Raw genomic sequence first — 24,726 nt, 5'->3', positions numbered from 1 at the left:
ACAGATCTGATGATAGGACCACAAAGATGATCCTCGATCTTTGGCCTAAGGTGTTGTGGTGCCAGGTAAACTTTATGGCCAGTCCATGACAGAAGTCCAATAACAAAGCACCGCTCAGGCTCCAGGTTTCTCCACCATTCGTCACGAGAGCGCTGAAGTCTCCCAGCAGAGCTATAGAGTCTCCAGGTGGAACCAAGAAGGCTGGGTACTCTGAGCTGCTGTTTGGTGTATAAGTACACACAACAGCCAAAGCCCTCCCCTCAGCAACTTGCAGGCGGAATGAGAGGCCAGTGGATCTCTCTGGGTAGGGGGAGAGTTGCTGCCCCAAGTGGGGGAGTTTAAGTATCCTGTTCACAAGCGAGGGTAGGACGAAGCGGGAGATTGACGGTCGCAGATTGATGCGGCATCAAGAGTAATGCAGACATTGTGCTGGACAGAGCTGAGCTGCTCCGTCTTCCACCATGACCTGTTCCCAGATAAGCAGAAGAAAATGGATGCACGAATGGAGTCTGTCTGCAGGAATTTTTCAGTCCATCCAGCAGTGAATGGCAGGTTTGCATTCAGACCCAGAACTGAAGAACAAGGCTACCATTTTGGACTGACTCGCTGAAATCCCAAACCATATCTTTTAAACACAAATATCCATTGAAGGTTTGATCGCACAGGATTTTATGCAATGTTTGAAATGGTCAGTAATGCAGTATCCCGCCTGCATAATGCCTCCTGCCCTCCTGCCAGTGGAGGGAGGAGGGGTTTGGGGTCTGCTATAGTAGTTGACTGTCTCTCTGGAGGCCACAGTCCACTGAGTCTCCCAGTCCGTCAACATGGGTCAGTGGACGCTGCACAACATTTTATTTCTCCTGCTTCTCTGCAACTACATTGGAGAGTCTGACAGTTTAAGAAGGTAATCTGTCTTTTTCTACTTCTCCAGTTTCTGCTGACCATCAGGACAGTAACTATCTTTTAAGTCTTTTTTGCTAATGACGCTCTTTACAAAACCCAAAAGCTTGACAGGTGTGTGTGTTTGTGTGTGTGCAGAGATTTCATAAATGTAAACTTAGATTATAATTTCTGAATCTGTTCCCCAGATTTGCAGTAACTGACAGATAAATAGTGTATAAACACAGTTTGAAACTGAATTTAAATTCACCTCTATGTCAATGCAATATTGCTTATAGACTTTTGCATTTATATTTAAAGAAAAGTAGAACACATATGAAAAACATTAAACTAGGGTTTGACTGACGATATTTTGACAGATGATTCTTCAAATTTTAGACTGAGTTTAGTGGTAGCTGCTTTTTGTGCCATCATATAAAATGTACACTTTTCACTGTCACTACCTTTTTCTGTCCTTGTTATATCCTCTATATGTTGCCATTCTAAAGCTAAATGCCATGACTTATAATTCCATGTTGTTTACGTTATCTCTGCTTTAGTTTGCAGAACTGTGTCATGACTTAAATATGTACTGTGTTTGCAGCATAAAATGCTTAAGTAGTAGTAGTAGCAGAATTAGCTCTTCACCAAGGTACAGTTGCCAATCAAATGCCTCTTCTGACAATTATGAATACAACAGTCAAATCAAACTGATATCTGCATGGTCAGTTGACTCTCCAGGCTACGTTATCAATTAGTATGAATTACGTAATTAATTGGTTGGAGCACTGTCTCCATATTTGCTAAAACATTTCTTATAATAATTTGTGTCCTATTACAACTTTTCTTTAAACTTGATGAGAAATTTCAGTTGCATATCAGATCCTTTTTAAGAATTATTAGGATATAATTAGACCATAGTCCAGACTTTGTAACAGAAGCAGCAGTATTAGTATTAGTGGTGCCAATATAACTTGTAGCAGCAACTGTGGGTGGAAATTGTTGCAGCAGTAGCAACATATGCGCTGTAGTGCTACTAAATGTAGATGTGATGGTCAGTGTTGAATTCAGAGTAACTACAGAGATGTTTGCAGGTAATGTTTCCCTCCCCTGCCTCATGTTGTGTTGTCCTGCAGGTTCACCCTGCTGGCTCCAGACCTGCTGAGGACAGAAAACCAGGAGAACATCTACCTGCAGGCTGATGGTCTATCCAGTCCCATTACTGTCTCCATCTCCATCAGGGACTACCGTAAGACCACCACGCTGCTTCAAGACTCTGTCATACTCAATCCAGAAAATGGTTTCCATGCTCTCAAGGCGATACAGGTGACTCACCCACTCAATCCACTTTAACGTGTCATGGTCTAGTTCAAAGAGATACAAGTGTGTTTTGGCAAAAATGATTTGTCTTGAGTTCATATATACACAGTGGTGGAAAAATGTTTTCGGACACACTTAAAATTTTACACAATCTCAAATATTATCATGAAATATTTGGGGAAAAATCTTTTTTGTGTTTCAAAAGGTGTGGCTGCATTAGACAGACACAAACAAATACGAATGAGATTTTTTGGTATATTGTTTACAAGAAAAACTAACAAAACTAAATTCTTTACAGTTTCAATATGTCCACACTGTCAGTATCAAAGTCAACAAATAACAGAGAATGTGTTCAAAACGGAACAACAAAATAAATAAACCATCACATCATCAAATTAATATGTAGTAGTCCTGCCATTAGCACACAGTAGAGCTCTAATCCTGGCTGCCATGTTCCCCATGAGCCACTCACACTGTTGAGGGGTAATCTTGTCCCATTCTTCTTGATTTACCGCTTTTAATTCTTCTAATTCTTTGAGAGTTTAGCATTAAAATGCAATTTCAGCAACAGGATCAAACTAAGATCCAAATTTTGTTCCATGTATCTGCCTGATCCAGACTAGACCAGAACTAAGAAATGAAAAAATGCAGTCTCATTCAGCTTTTTGTTATTCATTGTGATTAGAAAATATGTGATATTTTGGTTAAAATATAGTTTAAAAATGTCACTACTAACTGTTAATACATCACCCTGTATCTCTGTCACTGTCACTTTATCCCAGCTTCCCTCAGATCGTTTGAACCGTGAGGAGACAAGGAACAAGTTTGTGTTTCTGAAGGTGGACTTTGGAGGCCTCCACTCTGAGGAGAGGGTACTGATGGTGTCCTTTCATTCTGGACACATCTTCATCCAGACAGACAAACCCATCTATAAGCCTGGAGATACTGGTGAGAACTGAAGATGCTGCTGAAAACTCAACAATCACAGTAGCCGTATGATAATGAGCGGCCACAGGTAGTATTTTAGTAGTAGTATTAGTATTTAGTAGTATTTTAATGTGAAAAGGTATGAATCTTTGGCCTTTCTAGTGTAGTGGTTACAGAAACAGTACTAATATAAATGGTTTTATTAAGCGTGATGATGGAACTTATGGATAGAAGCCTGAACAATGTTTGACTGATTTCTCATTTCCCTCTCACTCTCTCTCTCTCTCCTCCTTCAGTTCGGTTCAGAGCCTTTATGTCCTCTCCTTCCTTTAAAGCCCTGGACAGCTCTGTCACAATAGATATCCAGGTAAACAAATAATTGATTAGTCAGTGGTATTAGGGTTTTACACTGTTGGTCAGACAAAATATGAAGACATAATCTTGGAGTTTAAAAAATTTTGAGGATAATTTTTCACTTTTTATTTATTATTATTACAGATAGTCTAAAAGATTGTCCTTAGATTTTTTTTATTTCCTGGAGGCACAGTACAATGACTTTGTAGACACAATAGGTCATTAGATGTAGTAGGATGATGAGTAGATGATTTGTGGGTTTCAGCTCAAATGACCTATTTGTGTGTGTGTGTTTCAGAATCCAGATGGTGTGGTGGTCAAACAGATATCCAGGAGAAGAGCTGCTGATGGTGTCGTTACAGACACGTTTCCTCTCTCTGAAATGGTCAAGTAAGATCATCCTATTTGAGTTCATCCTCCAGTGCCAAGAAGTATTTAGTCAGGGCAGCTACTCACACCCTCTTTTCCATCACTACCTTGATTATTATACATCCAGTACAACCACAGTCCTTTTGTTTAGAATATCACCATGATATGTAGAGGAAGCTGCATATTCAGTCAACATTTCCATCCAAAATAGGAGGAGTAATAGTACTTTTCTCCGTGTGCAAAAAGCGTGAAAATATTTCAGTGGTATGCACCAGGATTTATGGGAAATGTGGTATTCATTTTGACTAAAAGACTTTGTTGTGTGCGCTCTCTCTAACATGACGGACTGTCTGACAGTGAAGGAACATGGATGATGACAGCAAAGTTTGACCATTGGAAGCAGAACACGTTCACCTCCCAGTTTGAGGTGAAGAAGTACGGTAGGTTACATTAAACTCTGTTTGCTCACATTTTCTCAACTCTAAGTGTCACATTTTAGAATGGCTCCCTAACTGTGTAATACAGTTATGCTTTATTTTCATGATGTGTTGTGTTTCAGTGCTTCCTGCCTTCAATGTTACCTTGACTCTCAGGAAGTCCTACCTCGATGTGGAAGACCGTGAACTGGTTGTAGAGATCTCAGCCAGGTCGGTCTCACACATTCATATACTCTGCAATCTGTTACACATCTCTTGGCTACATTCATTCACTAACCCTCTTAATCCACGCTGCTACTGATAAAACTTCAACTGTTATTCCTGATGACAATTAATGCTATACCCAAAGAGGTATAGAGGTCCTATGGATCCTAAGCTTAAACCTTGTTTATATGAAAACCACTGATGGTTTGTCATTGTAATTATGTTCCAGGTACCTGTATAGGGAGCCGGTCCAGGGCACAGCCTATGTGGTGTTTGGAGTGAATATCAACAAAATGATGAGAAGGTTGCCCGTAGTGCATGTGTCAAATGTAAGTCAGTACTGCATCCCAAATTTCACCAGCTGTTCTCACTGATTCTTGCTGCCAGATTTGTAAGCAGTGTTGTATTTTTTAGTTCTCTTTAGCATTCTCTTTGGTTGTAAGCTTCTTTCCATGCAGTGTTAAGTGAACACTACTGTGGTGTTCTGCTCCAGGTAAAATCATGTGGGAGGTACTGTGAAATTTGTTTCCTTGACATAAAAAAAGTTGGTGCTCAAAGCTAATTCTTGAACTTGGGAGTGATTTGACAAGAAAAATTCTACCTCAGTGTCCACTTAGTAGCTTTCTCTCTGTCAACCACATCTCACAGTCTTCCTCCATGGATGAAGTTTACTCAGGAGAAGTGTGTTAGTATTTGTTTGGGTTGTTTTGTCAGTATTGTTTAATTGTTCTTTTAATCAGTTGCAGCAGTGGCAAAATATTCAACCAAGCCTTTATTTCAGTCAAAGGTTTTGTAAAATGACTCTCCGTGTTGTTGTTTTCCTGTAGCTGGTTGATGGAGTTGCTGTCGTCAGGCTGAGCATGGAGGAGATCAAGAGAGTTTATCCCAACATTAGAGATTTCTGGGGTGACTCTGTGTATGTCAAGGCCTCTGTGCTCACCAAATCAGGTAAGCACCCAAGAAAAACAATACAGATAAGCACAGTTAAAGTGAGAGCACACAGAGACTGAAGTGAATATTTTTATGCCTGTGACAGCTGTAGCCAGAGGCATTTTATTTTCAGGTTGTTCATGTAACACATTTTCCTGAACACAATGTCACAGGAATGCCTTCAGGAAGTTTCTTCAAGTTTTACACAGAAGTCTACTTGGACTCAAGGGTGAAATGATTAGGACTTTGGTGCTCAAGGTCACCTGAACCTTACAAAACACACTTTTGGCTATAACTTGCAAGCACTTTTTTATTAAATTCCTTCAAAGTCTTCTTCACCTATATGAGTCTGGACAGACATGGATGTGAACTGAAACAATCGCAAGGTGATAATTCTAGTTTTATCAGAGGCTCAACCAATTGATCCATCAGTTAAATTAATCACAAAAATAAATAGTTTGTTTTCAAGAAGTGGTACAAATGTAGCTCAAAAAAGGTGAGACATTGGCAACATGGTGCTTTACAAGTATAATTACAAGTTCGATTATCATTCTTATGTTCACAGAGCATACTGGAAACTATCTCAGAATTTCAGTTTCAACTGTTTCATAGACTGTGTAGTGTTGTGCTGCTGCACAGTTTGATGAGTTTGCTTTGTCCCTCGTACCTCAGCCTCATAAGACTTAACGTGGGAAGCATGACTAGAGTGGCTTGAGAGGTTGCGGGAGGCAGACTGGAGAAACAAAAACTGGTTGGAATGGTTCAGTTTAGCATATAGTATACATCTGCAGCCATATGTAAACAGATCAACAAATCAAACAACAAACACTCACTTGACCTACCTTAACCCCCAGATGGCAATGCTGGTGAAAATGGGGACAAATTGTGTGTTCTCATCCAATTTTTCTCAGCCAAACTCTCCAGAATGTTGTAATCGGTCAGATGTGTCTCAACATGCTCTTTAACCTCCTGGATAAACTGAGGTCATTAAAAGCTTTGACTCTCCCGTGTGTCACAACTGGGCATGTGGGACATGTTGCTGCTGTTAGGGGAAAAAAATCACAAAACTGCTCTGAGTTTGAAACTGAGAGGAGTTGTTTTAGATGCTTAAAATCAAAAGTCCTGTTTGTTTTCTACCTTAGATAACTGACAGCTCAAGGAATTCTAAAAGTTGGATGAACATGAAACTCTCCATATTTAATCACTGGTACAACAGTGATGCACTGCATTAAAATCTTAATTTTTACTGTACAGGTGGTGACCTAGTTGAAGCCATTTTGACCGGGATTAAAGTTGTGAAATCTCCATATGTCGTATCCTTCAAAGACATACCAAAGTACTTCAAGCCAGGCCTGCCCTTTGAATTCACAGTAAGAACAAGTCATCTGTGTTCAGTTGGACTGTGTTTTTGTTCTCTTCACCTTCATCACTGAGTGAAAAACTGTGGTGTATAAAGTCACAGAGAGGAATTCTCCCCCAACCTATCCAGGTCCAGGTGAGTCACCATGATGGTTCCCCGGCCAACAATGTTCTGGTCAAGCTGAATTTGTTGGAGACACCACTGGTCGTCAACTCCGGCACTGCCAGAGCCACCGTCAACATGCCCAATGATCAACGCCCACAAACCATTATTGTTAGTATTACTAGTATTCACACTGGTATTTGGATATCACCCCTCAGATATATGATGGCTGTTTCATAATCAAGGGCACTGAAACCATCTTTCGTCATATGTCCTTATGTTGTTTATCCATGTGACTGTTGAACAGCAGGACATCTATCTTTGGGTTTACTCTGTTTCCCAGGCTGAGATCATGCAAGATGGCCTGAGGCCAGAGCAGCAGGTCAAAACACATACCTTTGTTGAGCCATATGAGACCTTTAACCAGGACCGTAGAAACTATCTGCACATCTCTGCGGGGACTAACGCTGTATCTGTAGGAGACGGACTGTCTGTGAAACTGACCATCAAAACTGCAGACCAGACACAGAGAGACTTAATCAAACACATCACCTACCTGGTGAGACACAAACACCACATAATATTTCCAGTACAGTACATTTCCAATACAAATGGAAATAAAAATGTAGAAAGTAAGAAAGTGTGAGTTAGGAAAAAAAGGAGGTATTAATCACAAAACTCTTGGACTCTCTCAGGTGATCAACAAGGGCAAAATCATAAGTGCTGAGCGCCTGGATGTGACCGGTCAGTTGCTCACCGGCATTCCACTGACAGTCACCCCAGACATGATGCCATCGTTCCGTTTTGTGGCTTACTACAGCATTCCCGGGAGCAGTCCTGAAGAGGTGGTGTCAGACTCCATCTGGGTGGATGTGGCAGATTCCTGTGTTGGAGGGGTGAGCACTCAGCTCAGTGTTGACAGATCTCATGAAAACCAACAATGAATTAATCCTTCTAACAAGTGTCATCTGTGTATCTGACACCTGATATATCTTACTCTTCTCTTGCTGTCCAGAAACTATTAAAACACATCAGTGAAACATCATTCTCATTTTTATGTTTTGTTCGACTGTTTGCATAGTTTTTTTTAATGTGGCCAATACTGACCTGAAACAACATGATGATGAATCCTTGTGGACCAGTCATGGAATTAATATTCATTCTGTTCTGTCTTTGTTGTGATTTTAATTTTTATTCACTCTGTCTTACAGCTGAAAGTTGGACCAGTGGATGGCATACACCGAGACTACACACCTGGAAGGAGCTTTCGCTTTCAGGTCAGAGGCGACCTGGGGGCAAAGGTCAGCCTGGTGGGTGTGGACAGTGCTGTCTATCTGCTCAACAAGGACAGACTGACACAGAAGAAGGTGTGTTAATTGGTTTAGTGTATTATCCTTATCCTAATTTTTTTCTGTGGCAACTTGTCAGACAGAAACAGAAAGTGCCACCACAACAATAACATTACATCAACAGACCCCCAACAAAGTGTTCCACAACAACATCACCCGCAATCAGGAATTCAGTACAGTGTGGGCTTATGTCTTCAAGATTTGTTTAACAATGTTATGCTCAAAGGTACAAAAGATCTCTTGGCATTAAAGTCCATAGAGGTAGTACCCTCTACCTGCATCCTGATAATAACACCTGGTATTCACCATAAAGAGGATGTGATACATCAGTAGGGATTGCCTGTGCTTTTCCTGCTGCTCAAGACTCACAAAGCAGCATCAGGATGTGTTGTTGTTGACCTGCGATCTTGCTAGACATATTAACAATCTTACTGAGTTTTCTCTCAGTAATTACAGACAATGAAAGATTTGTTTAACAGCGCTTTACTCAAAGCTACAAAATATCTCTGGGCACAGGAAGTCCATAGAGGTGGGACCCTATACCTGTGTCCTGATGGTATCATTACTTGCCTGGACCAAGTTGTTGCCTCATCATATTCCTAATCATATTCAAATCATCTCATGATTACCTATGAGCGTTTCCTTCTTTTCCTTTCCTGTCAGTGTATACACTCTTTGTCATGCTTGCCTTAGAGTGTTCTCTCTCATCTTCCCCTCTATCCTCTATATACACTTGATGACAATTAGGTGATAATATATATGTCGAGTCAAGTCAAGTCAAGTCAATTTTATTTATATAACGTCAATTAACAAAAGAAGTTATCTCGAGGCACTGTACTCATGGAGCAGGTCTAGGTCTTTATAAAATTTACAAAGAGAGACCCAACAGATCCCACCATGAGCAAGCACTAGGCGACTGTGGCAAAACTTCCTTTTAAGATGCCTGATTTGTTTTTTGCAAGTTTCCAAACTGCCTGCTATCACCCTGCTTAAAAGCTTGCTTTTTCTTCCTTGTGTATTTGTGTTTGAGGATGGGCGTATGTTAGAATACCCATTGCAGTAAGACTTCATCACAGAGTTTATTATCTATCAATTCAGCATATTTGTAGTGACACAGTGAAATACATTTAATAGTATTAATTTAATATTATGAATATTATGACACGTTTAAGAACAGATGTGAAATGATCATCTTAGTTTTTCAGTTTGCTTTCAAAGTTTTCCCAGAGGTTACAAATATATACAATAATCATGATTTATTATGTAAGTGACATAATAGAGTACACTGTTTAAAGTTCTTTGTTTCTGTTTCTAAGTCAACAGGTTGTTTTTTGTTATGTATCAATAACAACCAGTTTTTATAAAGTGCTAACACAAAACTATAACTAACTATAAAAATGCTTCTTTGTCTCTTTTGCTCAGATTTGGGACGTGGTGGAACATGGTGACATTGGCTGCACTCATGGCGGAGGCAGAGACGCCAGGAAGGTGTTCACAGATGCAGGACTGCTCTTCACCTCGAGTGCTAACTTTCAAACTCCGACCAGACAAAGTACCTATCCTATATATGGCCTCCAAACCCCCTCAGATCCTAATCAGATCCAGCATCTGTGGGACCTGCCTAATATTCTGTTGGTCCCCCTTTTGCCGCTAAAAGAGTTCTGACGGTTGAATAGAAGAGATGTAGAACATTCTTTGAAAATAATACAAAATAATATTGTTAATAGAAAAATTCAAAAAGGTGGTTTCTGTAAAAAAGCTGCAGTGTTTGCTCTTTGAGCAGTGAAGGCCATGTTTGTACTGTGTGATTGCTGAAGGTGAAGCAATACTGGGAAATTCTATTCTCTCCTCTCATATAGACACATATAATCTATATATGTTGGTCCATGTCTGATACTGTGTATTACAGTGTTGTGCATTTAGCTTGCTGCTGATTGTAATTATCCTGTGCCTGTATTCATTATCTTGACTATATGAAAACACTTTTTTTTTTACAGTTAATGCCTGAATTTTATTCTCTCCTCCCCCCTCTCCTCTCCTCTCCTCTCCCCTCTCCTCTCCTCTCTCCTCTCCTCTCCTCTCCTCTCCTCTCCCCTCTCCTCTCCTCTCTCCTCTCCTCTCCTCTCCTCTCCTCTCCTCTCCTCTCCTCTCCTCCCCTCTCTTCTCCTCTTCACAGCCTTGGAGTGTCCAGGCGGTGCCAGAAGGAGGCGCTCTGCTGAGCTATTGCGGCGTAAAGCCCAGCTGGGTGAGTGTCCTGGTCACAGAGGTTCTGGTCTCTGACAACAGGTGGAGCGGACTTCTCAGTCTGATAATTCAGTCTGGGACAGTAGACTACATTTATGATACATGTTAGTATAACCTGCCGTGTTAATTGTGTGATTTCATTAACAATTTCCATCTGTTTTAAGCTATAATCCACTCTGTTTAGTTAGTGGATAGCAGCTGCCTGTGATGTAAAGACTGGTGGTCTCTTAGGTATCTTGGAGCTGTGGATGTAGTGTTGTATCCTGTTTCTGCTGATTCAACACCAATGCAGCCACTTGGTGTCTTATGGCCCCTCATTACTAAGTGAAAGAAGAAGTCAGTCACACAACTCTAACATTATGAAATTCTAAAGTTGTTGGTGTTAACATCTTATCAAACAGTTGCCTGTTTATACATCTGGCAGACAGACAGCAACAGTAGCATTCAGTTGAAGTCGTGTCAGGCCACCTGATGAATGTGAGTTCTCTCTTTTTAGCATTAGTTTGTTCTCCACCAACTCTGAGGAAATAATCTGTCTCTTTAGCTACTAGCTTTTCCATTTTCTTCACCAAGTATTAACTGTGTCTGTCAACTCTTTGGTTCTTGGCAGGTAGAGTCCAGCATGCTGTAAATGAAACTCATCTTACATTTCACAGTAATGTCATTGATTGTTGAGATGAAACAATTGTTTACTTCATTACTAATATTGATTATTTTCTCCAGAGAGTCACTACAAGGAGAGTCTGCAGCGTCGCTGCTGTAAGGACGGACTGAGGAATATCCCTATGCCGTACTCCTGTACACAGCGCTCCCTCTACATCACTGAGGGCTGGGAGTGCATCCGGGCTTTCCTCCACTGCTGTGCCACTTACAGGGGCCCAGTGTTCAACACTGAAATTCCCACCACCCCACCACCCACAACCACGACTCCCCCAACCACCACCCCACCACCCCCAACCATAAAAACCGTACATGGTACATTCATTGTAGAGGCACTTATGCCTCACAAACCAAGAGGTGAAGCTGGGTATGCAGGAGTTGGTAAGTACTATACTTCAACCTCATCTTTTCCATTCATTAAGATTTACCGTGTTAACATGCCAAAATTTGTGTGAGTGAGACTGAGGACACAGCCCTGAGGGGCTCTGGTATTGGTGGTGATGTGCATATCCTTTACAGGCATTTCTTTGTTGTTGGGGTGAGTGTGACTGGTCAGTAGTGGTTGGGTTCAGAGGGGTGGGGTTTTCTGGATACCAGTATAATGGTGGAAGTTTTCCAGAGGGTGAGAACTGGAGAGCTCCGTAATGCAGACCAGGTAATAATATGAATGTCTTCACACAGATTGTTGACAACCTACAGTCCTGGTCAAAATGATTAACCATTGGCCCCTTAATTTCAAGTACATAATTCAAAGTAGCTTCAGAAATAAATGAAAATTAACACATTTTCTATAACCAGAATGTTTTAATCAAATGTCGAAGGTTACTGAACAAAAGAAAGAATAACAGTGAAATAATACAAACACAAAATGTACCAAATGTTGGCTCCCTTCACTGTTTCCGCTATTATTCATTCAGACTCTTAAGTTTGCAGGAATCCTTTTTCCAATGGGATTTAGGTCAGGACCCATCGCTGCCCAGTTTGTAACAGTCCACCTTTTCCTTTCTAACCATTCTTTTGTGCTACTGGATGTGTGCTTTGAGACATTGTCTTGCCATGATAATTTTGTCAATTGTTTGATACATTCAATGCCTCCAGCAGGAGGAAAGTGGTCCCATAGTGTGACTGAACCTCCACCATGCTTTTCTGTAGATAGGGTAGGGTTTGTTTTCTTATGGGCATCATTTTGTCGCCGATAAACAAACTGATGCGCTGCATCTACGCTACTTTGGTTTCATATGTTCATTATCCCAGAAAGACTGTGGCTCATCAATGAAAGTACCTTTCTTTTATGCTCAGTGTCCTCCTTGGTCTTAGCCCATGGAGCCCTTCTTGGTTTAGCGTGTAGTATATGATACAGGCTGAAACCACCACTCTACATTGCTCCAGGTCAGCCTGGGGTTTTTCCACTACCCATACCAATCTTCGCAGACTTCTCTCACTGAGTTTCTTTTTTGTGCCACCATCTGGAAGCGTCTTAATAGTTTTATGACTGTGAAAATCATTGATAGCATTTCAAACCACTGAAATGGGGCTTTACCATAATAGCATTTGTGATGCTCTCAGACAGCTCTCTTGTCTTTGCTACTGTGAGAGAGAAACTGGAAACATTCAGCATTTTTACACAGTAAACCCATCAATCACTGGTTAATTCAGGTCATGTGAACACTGAAAATTAGGCACAGGTGAGTCTGTGCATCTGTTTTTACTTTGTTTTAGGAACTAATTTAATTCATGAAAAAGTTGCCAATAATCATGCCTGGAGTTTGCATTATTTCATTCTTATGAAAGTTTTGTTTTTTGCCTGCAAATCACCCCAAAAGATGAAAATAAGTTGGAGGAAGAGTGGGCATACCCGGATGACACTGAGTATCTGCGTTCCAAGTTCTATGAGTCATGGCTGTGGATGGATGTTAACCTGCCCAGCAAGGCAGACAGAGACGGGTGAGTGAAAGATTAGAGGAGAGAGGTTACAAAAGTCTCTTTGGTTTATTAAAACCTCAAAATCATCACTGTCAAGATTTGACAGTATCTTTTATCAATTCTTGTAATGTAATTACAATGTTGAAAGAGCAAATGTGGCAGGAATCAGCATGAAAATAGGGCAACAGAGGGAGCAAATAAACAGATAGATTTAAGAAAAACACAAATGCAGCTTCTCAGAATTATTATTTATTTTGGATCAGGATAAGTAAGAGGGCATTATCCCAAAATGGGACATTATGACTTTGTTAAATTGCCTTTTTTGCAGTGTAGTTTCCAGATTTCTTAGTGATAAAACAACAGTTACAAAAATGGATGTGTAAATCATATGATTGTCAGTATGAAAACCTGAATCGCAGTCCAGCATTTTAATTTGACTGTAGTGTTAGTGTTAGTTTGTGAAAGTATGTGACTTGGCTTTTTTAGAGTCCATGATTCATCTGCACAGGAACAAGTAGATGGTAAACAAGTTACAAGTTGGTAAACAAGTATGAATTATCATGCCCTTGCATGGCCTGACTGAAGGCAACTCTAGTCACGCCTTTGAGGTCCTGCCTGCATGTATATGCATCCATCAAAACAGTCATCCTTCAGCTGTTACGCTCTTCACCTCACTAAACTCACCTCCACCAAGTTGTGCTGGCTAGCTGCTGCTAGTTAGCTCCATTTCTTCAGGCTACTGCCAGCTATAAGTTAGCATAACTCCCTGTTAACATTAGCCATCACTGCCTTAATTAGTGAGTGTAGCTGCCATCTGAGCACTAATTTTGTATTTCGGAAAGTGCACCATGCAGACTAACAAAGTCCTGTCCTCAGAGGTAAGTCTTGCCTGAGTCATGTATCACCAGCTACAGCATGCAACACTGGAAAGCAGATTTAACCTTTGTGATTAAAGTGCTGGGAAAGTCGCTGCTCAACATGACCCCCTCTTCACCTCACTGTGGGACCTGGCTTCATCTGAGCCTGACAGTGAGAAGACACATCCCTCTTCTTGCTGGAGGAGGAGTGGCCTTCTCCTCACAAGTTATTAAAGGATTTTTCCTTCCCCCTGAACCAAAAACAGTTAAAAAAACAGCTTCCCTTATCCTCAGACTTTGCTGTGGAGTTGACAGTCCACAGGGAGCAGATCACTGTCCACCTATATCACAGTGCCCAGCTATGGTCAATATTTGGATTTGAATGTAGCTGAGTTCACTGGTTTGGTCAATTAACTGCCTATGAAACCATTGGCTTATCTGGCCACATCCCCCAACTGTCACGTAGGCCCCATGACCCTGTTTAACCATTTGAATGTAACAGTCCCTTCAGTGTGTCATGTTGGCCTTTGTGTTGGAGGCTTGTCCCCAGTTCTGTAGCTGTTGTGCAGGACGTGGAAACATGTCCCATACTTAATGTGTTGCACCGAGTGAATTGACAGTTTTCTATTTCTTGAAGGAGAGGAATGAGGTACAACACTAAATTGCCGTGCTGTGCAGCTGGGCTCAGGGACTGATTTTAGAAACAGCCCAGCCCATGCAGGTCACTTTTACAAAATGTCAAAAAACAGTCACAGTCATTCACTATTTTTGAAAAAGGAGACATGAGATTTCAGTCTGAGTCAGTCAACAAACAGCAGTGTCATGACTTTATCCATGCATGCATATCATGGTCTCCATGTCCCAGGTCCCATGTCAAAAATATGGCCTCACAAGTTCTATTTGAAGGTAACATGAGGTGCACCATCCCCAAAATATTTGCTAGCGTCCTGGTCTCTCAATATACATTTGAAAACTCAGACTGTGATAGTTGGTGTACGACTCCAGACAGATTAAAGGACAGGATTATTCCATCATGTGAGACAATACAAGCACTGTGAATTCCCTGGGTAACGTCATGTTCTGTTTGGTCAGTGATAACAGCTGAATAAACTGCTCAGTATCAATAATACTGAGTCTGTTTACCTGTACTGTGCAAACACACCTCTGATTTGTGTTACTCTGTTCTGTACATCCCTGCTTGTGTGCACGTATGCTCATGTTCTGTACTAATGCAGATGCCAGAGCCACTGCTTATTAACAAGTCAATGTTTTACAAGTTGTTAGCAGAAACATTAGGAAATCAAACTGTAGTTTCAGGGGCTGTGGTTTTGCCCTCTTTTGATCCCTTTGCTGATGATAACAGACACATGAATTTCATCATCAGGTTGGCGTCTAAGAACGTGGACGACACTTTACCTGACAGCATCACAGAGTGGGGAGTTCTGGCCATTAGCTCATCGCCCCATACAGGTAGGAGGAGGAGGAAAAGGGTGAGTTGAGTATCAAGGTGCCAAATCACACTGTGGCTCTCAAGTGTTTGGAGCTTGCCGTAGTCAGACCCAAAAAAGACTTGAAATGGCTCAAGCTATTGTCAAGAATTATTTTAAAAACTACGATATCTTAACTCAACATAAAAGCTGTTACTGTAGTGTAGTCGTAAATTTAGAATTGATGGAATGATCTTCTTAAATTTGTTGTTCAACAAACATGTTAACTTTGCATTGGCCACATGCTCAACTCTCTAGGAAATTAATAAGCTTTCAATGGCTTAATAATTGCATCAGTTTTAAGGTCTGAAGGTATAAAGCTCTAAATTCAAAGGACTAGTGCCGCCCCCCTTCTAAAAAGCTTATTATCAATAATTCAGTATTTTATTCAATCGTCCAATTTCCATGTCGCTGCCATGTTATGATATTAATTATGATAATAGACCCCATAGCCTCAAAAAGAACCATCAAAATAAATCAACATCCTCTCAAACAGATTCAATAAAAACTGAGCATTATGATCCTCATGAAGGGAGGAGTGCAGAGCTGTTGTTGGCTGTTGTAAATGTAGATTGATTTAATCAGTGGTGAGCTTTGAAATCAGTCTAAAATGTCCCCACACTTAAGATGATCCTGTGCAAAGTTTCTAGCTGCTTGTTTTCTGGGGAATCCATGCTTTGACTGGCACAGTGAACTTTACATGCACATGCAAAGTTTGAAGTGGATCAGAGCAGTTTGTCCAGAAAGACGAAGGACAGACAGACAGAGATTCCTCCATTTAGATAGATAATACTCGTGCACATTTGCATACATACAAATAATCCCTCCTCCCCTTTGCTTATTTACTTTTTTCAATATCTGTAGGTTTCTGTGTGGCTGAACCTTACAAGTTCAGAGCATGGAAGCGTTTCTTTGTGGACCTGAAGTTGCCATATTCAGTAGCGAGGAACGAACAGGTCGAGATTAAAGCTGTGATCCATAACTACGACTACGAAGACCTGCATGTAAGAGAATCACCTCAAAACTGTCTACAATAGTCACCATCTTAGTTTAGCCTGTCTGCATTAACATTTGTTAATTAGCACTAAACACAGGGTTAGGGTTAGGGTTAGGGTTAGTGCAGCTGAGGCCAATGAAGTACTGGAAAGTTGAACTTTTAACCAAATGGTGCTAGTTGAAATGTCAAGGGATCACCAAAGTTATTACAGTCCATCCTCAGGGGACCCTGAATGTGAGTACCAGATTCTCAGGGTCTCTAATAGTTGTTGATACACATTTCAGACAGAACAACAAACGTCAACCTTGGTGCCTAGAGGAAAAGTCAGGGGTTCAGTAAAGTCATTAGGATGTGTCCTTAAATAAAATGCAGAATGATAAAGATCTTGAACATCGTTGATTGTGTTGTGACTGGTTTCTCCTCAGGTGAGGGTGATACTGATGAAGACAGAAGGTATGTGCAGCATCGCCTTTAAGAGCAGACACATGCAGGAAGTGACGCTGGCAGTTGGATCTTCTGTAGCGGTGCCCTACACCATCGTACCACTGGTGGTGGGGAAACTTCCTCTGGAGGTGATGGTAATCGCCAGAGACATGATGGGACGAGACCGCATCCAGAAATCTCTATGGGTGGTGGTGAGTCGCACTTGATGATGAAAATGTCATTGCAGTATAAACAGGGTATGATGTTAACAGGAGACAGTAAAGTTTCTCCCTTTTATTTATTTATTGAGTTTTCTTTGTTCCTTTAAACACAGAGTTGGCTGTTAAAAAGTTTTTATTCTCCAATCTAAAAAAGTGCATTTCCTTCCTTCAGCATAACAATAATCTCATTACTGCTATGATACTGCTATAGTTTGGGAATTTTAACTGTTGGACTTGAATAATTACATTAAAAACAGATTTTAAAGAACATAATCTGTGTTGTTTAACTCAAATAATTGCATTGAAAAAGTCAATACAAATACTATGATTTTAAATCAAAACTTTTAGTTTGGAACTGAATTCCAGTACAAACTGAATGTAATATTAATGAAACATTTGCTCTGAAACTGTATTTAATCCTCATTGAAAATTCATGTATTGCATGTATTAAAATATAACAGACATATTTGAATAAAGATCTGCTTTGATAATTACTCTGTTCTTCACCCAAACAGATGGATGGGGTGCAGAAGAAAGAAGTTCGGAGTGTGGTGTTGAATCCATCGGCTGCAGGAGGTAAGAAGATGCAGTGATGCATGATTTCCTATTATCTTGTCAGTTGCATGTTAGTGTGTCACCTTCTTTGGGTTTTATTTTCCATCCTCTCTACTCAGTGTGAGAAGATTCAGCATGTTTCCAACAAAGTGATTCTGTGGTCTGTCTGTGGCTGTAGATAAAGCAAGCGATAAATCAAACATCAAACAAATACTTAAGATCAACATTATTTATTCAGTTGGCTGATGAGTCAAAAGTTTTTATTCAAACCTTAAAAAACTGAAGCACTCACTCTGGCCTGAACTACAACGTTCCTGAACTCCGATTTCTCAAAGCTCAGGTTTAGTTTCTGTGTTATTTGGTTTGTTCCGGATTGGTTTGGTTTGGTTTGTTGTTGTCAGGAATGGATCCTCTTTAGGTTTAGGTTAGGTATCAAAGTTTTAATATATGGCTCTGTTTTCATTCTACAGGAACACAGACAATTCATCTTGCCCCATGCCCACTGGAGTCAGTGGTGCCTAACTCAGTGCCAGAGACATTCATCAACATCAGAGGTCAGTCACTAGCAGAACAGTGTTTAGGATTAAAGATAAACACTGAATCTTGATTCCACCTTTCCTCTGCAGGCAACGTGTTGGCAGACAGCATTGATAACTCCATCAGTGACGACTCTCTGGCGTCTCTTATCCAGATGCCCGGTGGCTGTGTGGAGCAGAACTTGGCCAGAATCACTCTGCCACTCATCGCCACTCTCTACCTGGACCGAACCAACAGCTGGGAGAAAGTGGGGGTGCAGCGCAAGGTTGAGGCTATACAATACATCAGGAGAGGTGAGAGAGAAGGACACAGCATAAGAATAAAACCTGAGATCTACAACAAAATAAGAGAAGAAAGTGGATTAACTGAATGAACTACTCAAAGATCAATCAGATGGACTGCTGTATGTATAGTATGGATGATGGATTGATAGATGGATGATTAATGGATAACAGGATACATGGATGGATGGCTAGTTGGGTGGTTGCATGAACAAATGGATACTTGGATAGAGTTATAGATTGATGGATGGACACACAGGTGGATGAGCTGCAGCCTTGGTGAACAGATAGATGATGTTAGCTGTGTTTCAGTATCAGTAAGTTAAAATGTCTCATACCTTCACATCCCATCTTTAAACTCTTCTGTGGTGGTTTGTCTGTTCAGGTTATGAGAACCAGCTGGCATACAGAAAAAGTGATGGCTCTTACCCCCCCTACAGGAACCAAGGTTCAAGTACATGGTACTGTGAAAAATTATCACTACAGACAAATTTGTTGGCTTCATGGCCGTGCAGTGGTTAACATTGTCACTGCAACATTTTCAAAAGAAATTCAAAAGACAATATCTGTTGCCAGAATGCAAAGATGTCCATGTTTTTCTTAATCAGGATCACAGCTTACACAGTGAAGGTGTTCTCCATGGCTTACTCCATCATCAGCATTGATGAGCAGCAAGTGTGTGACCCTCTGCGCTACCTGGTGAAAAACACACACCAGTTTCCTCCGGGAAAGTTCATAGAGGATACCCTGGTTTACGACACTACCTTAACTGTGAGACACACACACTCACACACACTTGTCACCCTTGAAACCTCTTGGCTCTATGCTCTTGTTCCCTTTTCACTTCACTTAAATTAGTGAATATCACAATTATATAAACATCCTCCTGTCTTAAATAAGCACTCAAACTGTCTTTCTATACTGTGACTACCATTTTGTATCAACAGTACATCATATAGGAAGGAAGAAGAAACAGAAACATAGTCGTCATTCTGCCTCAGTAGATCAGTGTGTAGTGCAGTCACAGAGCCCATGTTTGACTCAGTTTTGGGAGGAAAAAGTCAACTGATATGCAGAAATTGGAAATAATTGGAACTGGAATAATGTGGACATAGTGCTCTTTATCCAAAGGTGGATTTTTTCCTCCCAAGATTTAATAAAACCTTTTTTTTTCCTGCGTGTGTCTCCAGGGCGGTCTCAGAGGTGACGACCCTGAAATAACCCTGACGGCTTTTGTTCTCATAGCGCTCGGTGAGGCTAAACATGCAGGGATCCACTGCACTCATCCAGATGTGAATATGGAGGTAATTAATACAAAGAGCAACAAAAACACAATTGATGCAGAGTGGATTGTCACATTAAATTTTTACTTTGTATCACTGTGGAATTTTACCTATTGCTATTATGACTGGTATTAAAATTAGTAGTTGTGTTAAAACTACCTTTGACATTGTCTGTCCTTATAGTTAGTCATTGATAAGACAGCTAACTACCTGAAGAGCGCGCTGGCGACATCAGGGAGGAGACCGTACACTGTGGCCATCACCTCCTATGCACTGGCTCTGTTAGGGAAGGCTCAGCCTAATGAGGTGACACAGTCATTACTTGGAGTGGCAGCTCAAGGTATCGTGTACTCCCTGTTTCATATGTAGCTCACCTGCAAAGGTTCCTCTCAGTTACTTACAGAGGAGTTCTTTCTGTTTCTTTCTCTTTCCTCCAGATGGAAGCCACTGGCCTGACAGTCATAACACATTATTCACCTTGGAGGCGACCGGCTACGCCCTGCTGGCTCTAGTGACGATGGGTCGCATGGAGGAAGCTGAAGCACCCTTCAAATGGCTCAACAGCCAGCGGAGACAAGGTGGCGGCTACGGCTCCACTCAGGTACCAGCACAGAGCTCTCTGCACAGCTGAGCTGTGTTTTCTAGTTTATTCACCTGCTTCATATCTGATAAGTTGCTAATGCCTAATGTTGACTGCACAGTAAGGAGGTTAATTCAGACAGTTCGGATGAAGCCTTAACACACCTTCTTCTTATGGACAACAGTTCTGTTGATGAGGGAGTGAAGGGCATGAGCTTACAGCTGCATCTAAAGTAGATAAAGTTTTGCATTCACACGTTTTAATGCCATTAATCAGTAGAAGTAGATCAGTAGATCTCTCACTTAAGGTGAACCCTTTTATTTTTTATGTATTGAATGAAATGTAGTACAGTCTTGGTTTTTCTCCTCTGTCCTCTCCTAGTCCACCATGGTGGTGCTCCAGGCACTGTCAGGGTACTTGATCAACAAACCCCTTCCTGATGACTTCAGTCTGGATGTGGACATCAGCCTGGCAGGGCGCAAGGAAATCAGCTACCACTTCACCCCCAGTACTGCGTATGCTGCTCGCTCCTCCAGGGTGAGACAGAGAGAAGAAACCTGTGGCAAAGCTGTAAAATCAGGCAGAAGTCTCAGACAGTGTGAGTGTATTGAGAAGTTCAGAGGGATGTCACTCACAGTTTCTTTTGTTGTGTAGTTGTCTGCGAATCCTGATGTGGAGGTGGAGGCTCGAGGGAATGGACAGGGAATAGTGGAGGTATGAGTGCATGTCTGATATCATGAAGTCAGATCAGATTTTGATGTAAATTGACTAATGATGAATTTAGTCAGTGATTGATGGTGGACCCCACAGGGTTATAAATGCATTTTTAAAGAATGTTTGTATTTATCATCTCTTTTTACTTTAACTTTGACCCAAGGTTGTGACCTATTACAACCAAGTGCATGAGGTGGATGAGAAAAAGCCCTGTGAGCACTTCAAGCTCAACGTCACTATTGAAGAATCCAGCGGTAACTCAAGTTCTCACATGGTTTCATATCTGCATGATGTCTTGCTCTTCTGTGTTGTTTCCATTCTTTTAGCTGAAATCACATAAAGTTCCACAAGTGGATCAAATTCATTCTAACAAAGATGAAGAATTCCTGGATTGTTCCATTTCATTGATGTATTGGAAAATAAACAACATAAACATAACATAGTAGACAACAATGTCAAAGAGGAACATTTTATTGAAGTCAGCATCATAAAACATGACAATTCTGTTGGACAATGTCTGGAGAATGGGATCTGGACATTCTCTGGAGTTGACCTTTCACACATGCAGCACAGTCAGAGAACATCAGTGTGAGGAAATACTCGGTTTGGTTTAGGTGAGGGGCGGTAGCTGCAGGTAGAACGTGCAGTAGACCAGCAGGAGTGAGGATAGAAACACCATCAACAGGCTCACTGTGAATTCTCCAGACAGTAATCTGCTGTATTCACACATCAGTTAGACATTACACAGACTTTAAATTATTATTATTATTGTTGTTGTCAATGTTTGATAAAATAAAATAAGATAAGATAAAATACAGTAACATAAGTGAATAAAATATACTATTATACAATTCAAGTCCACAAGATAAGAAACCCAACCTCTGCACATTAAACACCTTTGTTTCTGTCCCATAACAGAACAGCCTCCAGCAGATGAAGGAAAGTCCTACCAGATCAACATCCAAGTGAAGTGAGTTGTTATTATTCTCCTACATCTATGTTCAACCAGTGCCTCCACTGTTCATGTTGGATTACACATGCTGCCTCATAATAAAGTTTAATCAGTGTTGAACAGCAAACCTGTTGCTTGTTGACGTCACTGCTGTTCTCTTTCTCCTCCACAGAGCTTTAGGATCCCGAGATGTCAGGATGGTGGTCCTGGATATCAGTCTACCCACTGGCTTCACCCCAGACACCTCAGACCTGGAGATGGTAATTAGCCTCAACCTCTGCTAAAAAATCTAGAAACTTAAAGAGATAAACTTAAAGAGATGTTGGTTTTGTTTTTGAAAAACACCTGAACTGATGTAACGAACACAAAGAATAATTTCCCATTTTCACAGCAGAGAGGTTTAAAGGAGGGCAGCTACATGATGATGATGATGGATGAGATGAGTCATGTTTCAGCCAGGGTCACTGACTAATTTTCTACATGTGTGTGTCCAGTTGTTGAACTCGGTGGACCGTTACATCGATAACTACCAGATCGTTGATAACCTGAGTGACAGAGGCTCTCTGATCATCCACCTGTTCAAGGTAACTGCACTTTAGACCACAGCTGAATTTATTTGTTCACAGCCACATGTTGTCTCGTGTCCTCGATTTGCACAAATTTCAACTTGTTCTTCCGTGAAAAACTGAGCAGGTCAAGGTCTTACAAAACACTGTGACACTGATAGCTCATTAAATCAGCTCTCATTGGCTGTAATGTCTCTGCTCATCTTCTCTGATGTTCCTGTCTTCTCATCTCCTCAGGTGTCTCACACACAGCCAGTGATCCTGATCTTCAGGCTTAAGCAGAGCTTTAAAGTCGGCCTCCTCCAGCCATCCTCAGTTACTGTCTATGAGTATTACAACCCAGGTAGGACAACAGACGCTGACCATCACAGCTCACATTAGTAATTAGTAATCATTAAACTCAGCATATTGCAGCTTTAAATACTGTGGAGTCTTGTGGTGTATATCACTGCTTCATCTCGTTCTGTCAGATCACCGCTGCAGTCGTACTTACACTCCCAGCCAGGACAAAGAGGAGCTCTCTCGGATCTGCAGAGACAACGTCTGCCGCTGCACACAGGGTGAGGGTGTGCATGTGTCTGCAGCAGCACAGTAGTGGATGTGTGTGTGTGTGTGTGTGTGTGTGTGTGTGTGTGTGTGTGTGTGTGTGTGTGTGTGTGTGTTGTTTTCAGTTTGTTTACTGTTTATTTGCTCACAAACTCCAGGTGACTGCTGCGTGTCCAAAACTGACAGTGAAGATTTCCCCAACAAAGAGAGAGAGAAGTTTGCCTGCAAGAGCTTACACCATGGTACAATACACTGACACACACTCACACTCACACACAGCAGAACAGTTTTTAAGTTAAAAGATGGTCAGAGTCTCAAGTCTTCAAAGGAAAACTGCCAGACAGATATTTTCGAAAGAGTGGCTAAAACTCCACCTACAAAAACATATCAGTATTCATCTCTAAATCATGAACATCAGTAAGTTTCACAGCATCATCGTCACAGACCTCATCAGGAGCAAAATGACTCCTTTTTGTTCCTGTGCTTCAGTTTTCAAGGTGAAGGTGCTGAGTGTCAGCCAGAGTTACTACGACAAATATGAGATGGAGATCACACAAGTTATCAAGCTGGGTGAGTAATTTTGTATGAACCTAATAATATGATATCTAATTCTATTTTCTTCTTTTCATGAAGAGAAAGTCTTCAAACAACATTAAGACAATCATGGGAGACGGTTCGTAAGGTTTATTTTGTATTTATGCAAAATAAGTCCACTATAAATGATTTCATATCTCCTTTTTTCCACCATCCAGGTGAGGAGGCTGGAGTTGAAGTTGGCCAGAAGAGGTTTTTCATGTCTCATGGAGGATGTAGAGAGAGGCTCAACCTGGAGCAGGGCTCCCAGTACCTGATCATCGGCCCCAAAGAGGATCAGTGGAACATCGACAGTGAGACAAACAGGTAACAAGAGCAAGGAAAACAAGAACAGTGGTCACTTTATTAGGTACGCCAGTGAAAGCTCAGCCATAAATTTGACCCTTATGAAGATAATAATGTTCACTTTTGATTGATACTGTCTGAGAGGTATTAATTCAACTATATACATCATTGAGGATGTAGTTTGCTGTGCTGTTGACTGAACTGCATTATGCTCAGAGGTGTTTCAGCAGTGTTTTCTGTCTGTGTCAGATTTGTCTACATGTTAGGAAAGGACACCTGGGTGGAGCGCTGGCCTTCATCTGCAGAGTGCTCCAGCAATCCAAGCCTGCAAGCTAAATGCAGGAGCCTTGATGAAGCTGCATCTCACCTGTCTCTCAGCGGCTGTACAGGTGTCTGAGCAAGAACTCGACACCATTCCCCTGTAAAACCATGGTACAGTACACTTCACAGTGTCTTTTCAAACCATGTCTATCTTTATTAAGCCTGTGAGAAACAAAGCAACCAACCTAAGGAACGTTTCGATCAAATAAAGAGATGGAAAAAGTGATAAGTGAAAAAAGTGAATTGCTTTTGACTTTGAGTGTGGCTAAGAGACTGTGTGACAGTGTGTGTGAGGGAATGTATGTGTGCTAATGACTTATATAAACTCCCACTTAAAGTTCATTCATTTCTTTAGTAAACTGACGTGATGATTGACTGATGTCATCTGGGTGACTTAGTCTCGTCCAGTCTTGGACCCTGTCTCAGGATTTATCCTGATGAACCCCCTGAAAAACAAGAGTGTGCTCAG

General features: G+C 41.1%; 1 protein-coding gene across 2 annotated transcripts in view; it reads left to right on the top strand.

The window, feature by feature from the left end:
* The window catches only part of LOC108880792 (complement C3), a 45,254-nt gene extending 20,759 nt beyond the window's left edge, over positions 1-24,495 (top strand). The window contains exons 1-41 of one of the 2 annotated variants that reach the window (XM_018672498.2): positions 757-904; positions 2,016-2,205; positions 2,982-3,147; positions 3,423-3,493; positions 3,779-3,870; positions 4,207-4,289; positions 4,409-4,496; positions 4,720-4,819; positions 5,318-5,438; positions 6,675-6,790; positions 6,910-7,053; positions 7,226-7,441; positions 7,578-7,778; positions 8,094-8,249; positions 9,654-9,783; positions 10,408-10,476; positions 11,199-11,516; positions 12,959-13,079; positions 15,300-15,385; positions 16,267-16,406; positions 16,825-17,034; positions 17,559-17,619; positions 18,069-18,152; positions 18,225-18,428; positions 18,802-18,877; positions 19,025-19,187; positions 19,607-19,720; positions 19,883-20,039; positions 20,137-20,300; positions 20,661-20,816; positions 20,934-20,993; positions 21,157-21,247; positions 21,912-21,963; positions 22,118-22,205; positions 22,440-22,529; positions 22,749-22,854; positions 22,982-23,071; positions 23,216-23,299; positions 23,547-23,627; positions 23,810-23,957; positions 24,186-24,495. In XM_018672498.2, the coding sequence (XP_018528014.1) occupies positions 825-904; positions 2,016-2,205; positions 2,982-3,147; positions 3,423-3,493; positions 3,779-3,870; positions 4,207-4,289; positions 4,409-4,496; positions 4,720-4,819; positions 5,318-5,438; positions 6,675-6,790; positions 6,910-7,053; positions 7,226-7,441; positions 7,578-7,778; positions 8,094-8,249; positions 9,654-9,783; positions 10,408-10,476; positions 11,199-11,516; positions 12,959-13,079; positions 15,300-15,385; positions 16,267-16,406; positions 16,825-17,034; positions 17,559-17,619; positions 18,069-18,152; positions 18,225-18,428; positions 18,802-18,877; positions 19,025-19,187; positions 19,607-19,720; positions 19,883-20,039; positions 20,137-20,300; positions 20,661-20,816; positions 20,934-20,993; positions 21,157-21,247; positions 21,912-21,963; positions 22,118-22,205; positions 22,440-22,529; positions 22,749-22,854; positions 22,982-23,071; positions 23,216-23,299; positions 23,547-23,627; positions 23,810-23,957; positions 24,186-24,333 (5,115 nt within the window). In that variant the 5' untranslated portion in view covers positions 757-824 and the 3' untranslated portion in view covers positions 24,334-24,495. Of the gene's footprint in view, positions 1-756; positions 905-2,015; positions 2,206-2,981; positions 3,148-3,422; positions 3,494-3,778; positions 3,871-4,206; positions 4,290-4,408; positions 4,497-4,719; positions 4,820-5,317; positions 5,439-6,674; positions 6,791-6,909; positions 7,054-7,225; positions 7,442-7,577; positions 7,779-8,093; positions 8,250-9,653; positions 9,784-10,407; positions 10,477-11,198; positions 11,517-12,958; positions 13,080-15,299; positions 15,386-16,266; positions 16,407-16,824; positions 17,035-17,558; positions 17,620-18,068; positions 18,153-18,224; positions 18,429-18,801; positions 18,878-19,024; positions 19,188-19,606; positions 19,721-19,882; positions 20,040-20,136; positions 20,301-20,660; positions 20,817-20,933; positions 20,994-21,156; positions 21,248-21,911; positions 21,964-22,117; positions 22,206-22,439; positions 22,530-22,748; positions 22,855-22,981; positions 23,072-23,215; positions 23,300-23,546; positions 23,628-23,809; positions 23,958-24,185 lie in introns of those variants that run through there. The other variant, XM_051070395.1, reaches the window with a different exon arrangement.
* The last annotated feature ends 231 nt before the right edge of the window (positions 24,496-24,726 follow it).

Source organism: Lates calcarifer, linkage group LG5 (genome assembly GCF_001640805.2).
Source record: "Lates calcarifer isolate ASB-BC8 linkage group LG5, TLL_Latcal_v3, whole genome shotgun sequence".
In the NCBI taxonomy this organism is placed as follows: domain Eukaryota; kingdom Metazoa; phylum Chordata; class Actinopteri; family Centropomidae; genus Lates; species Lates calcarifer.
This window is presented reverse-complemented; position numbering and strand designations above follow the sequence as displayed.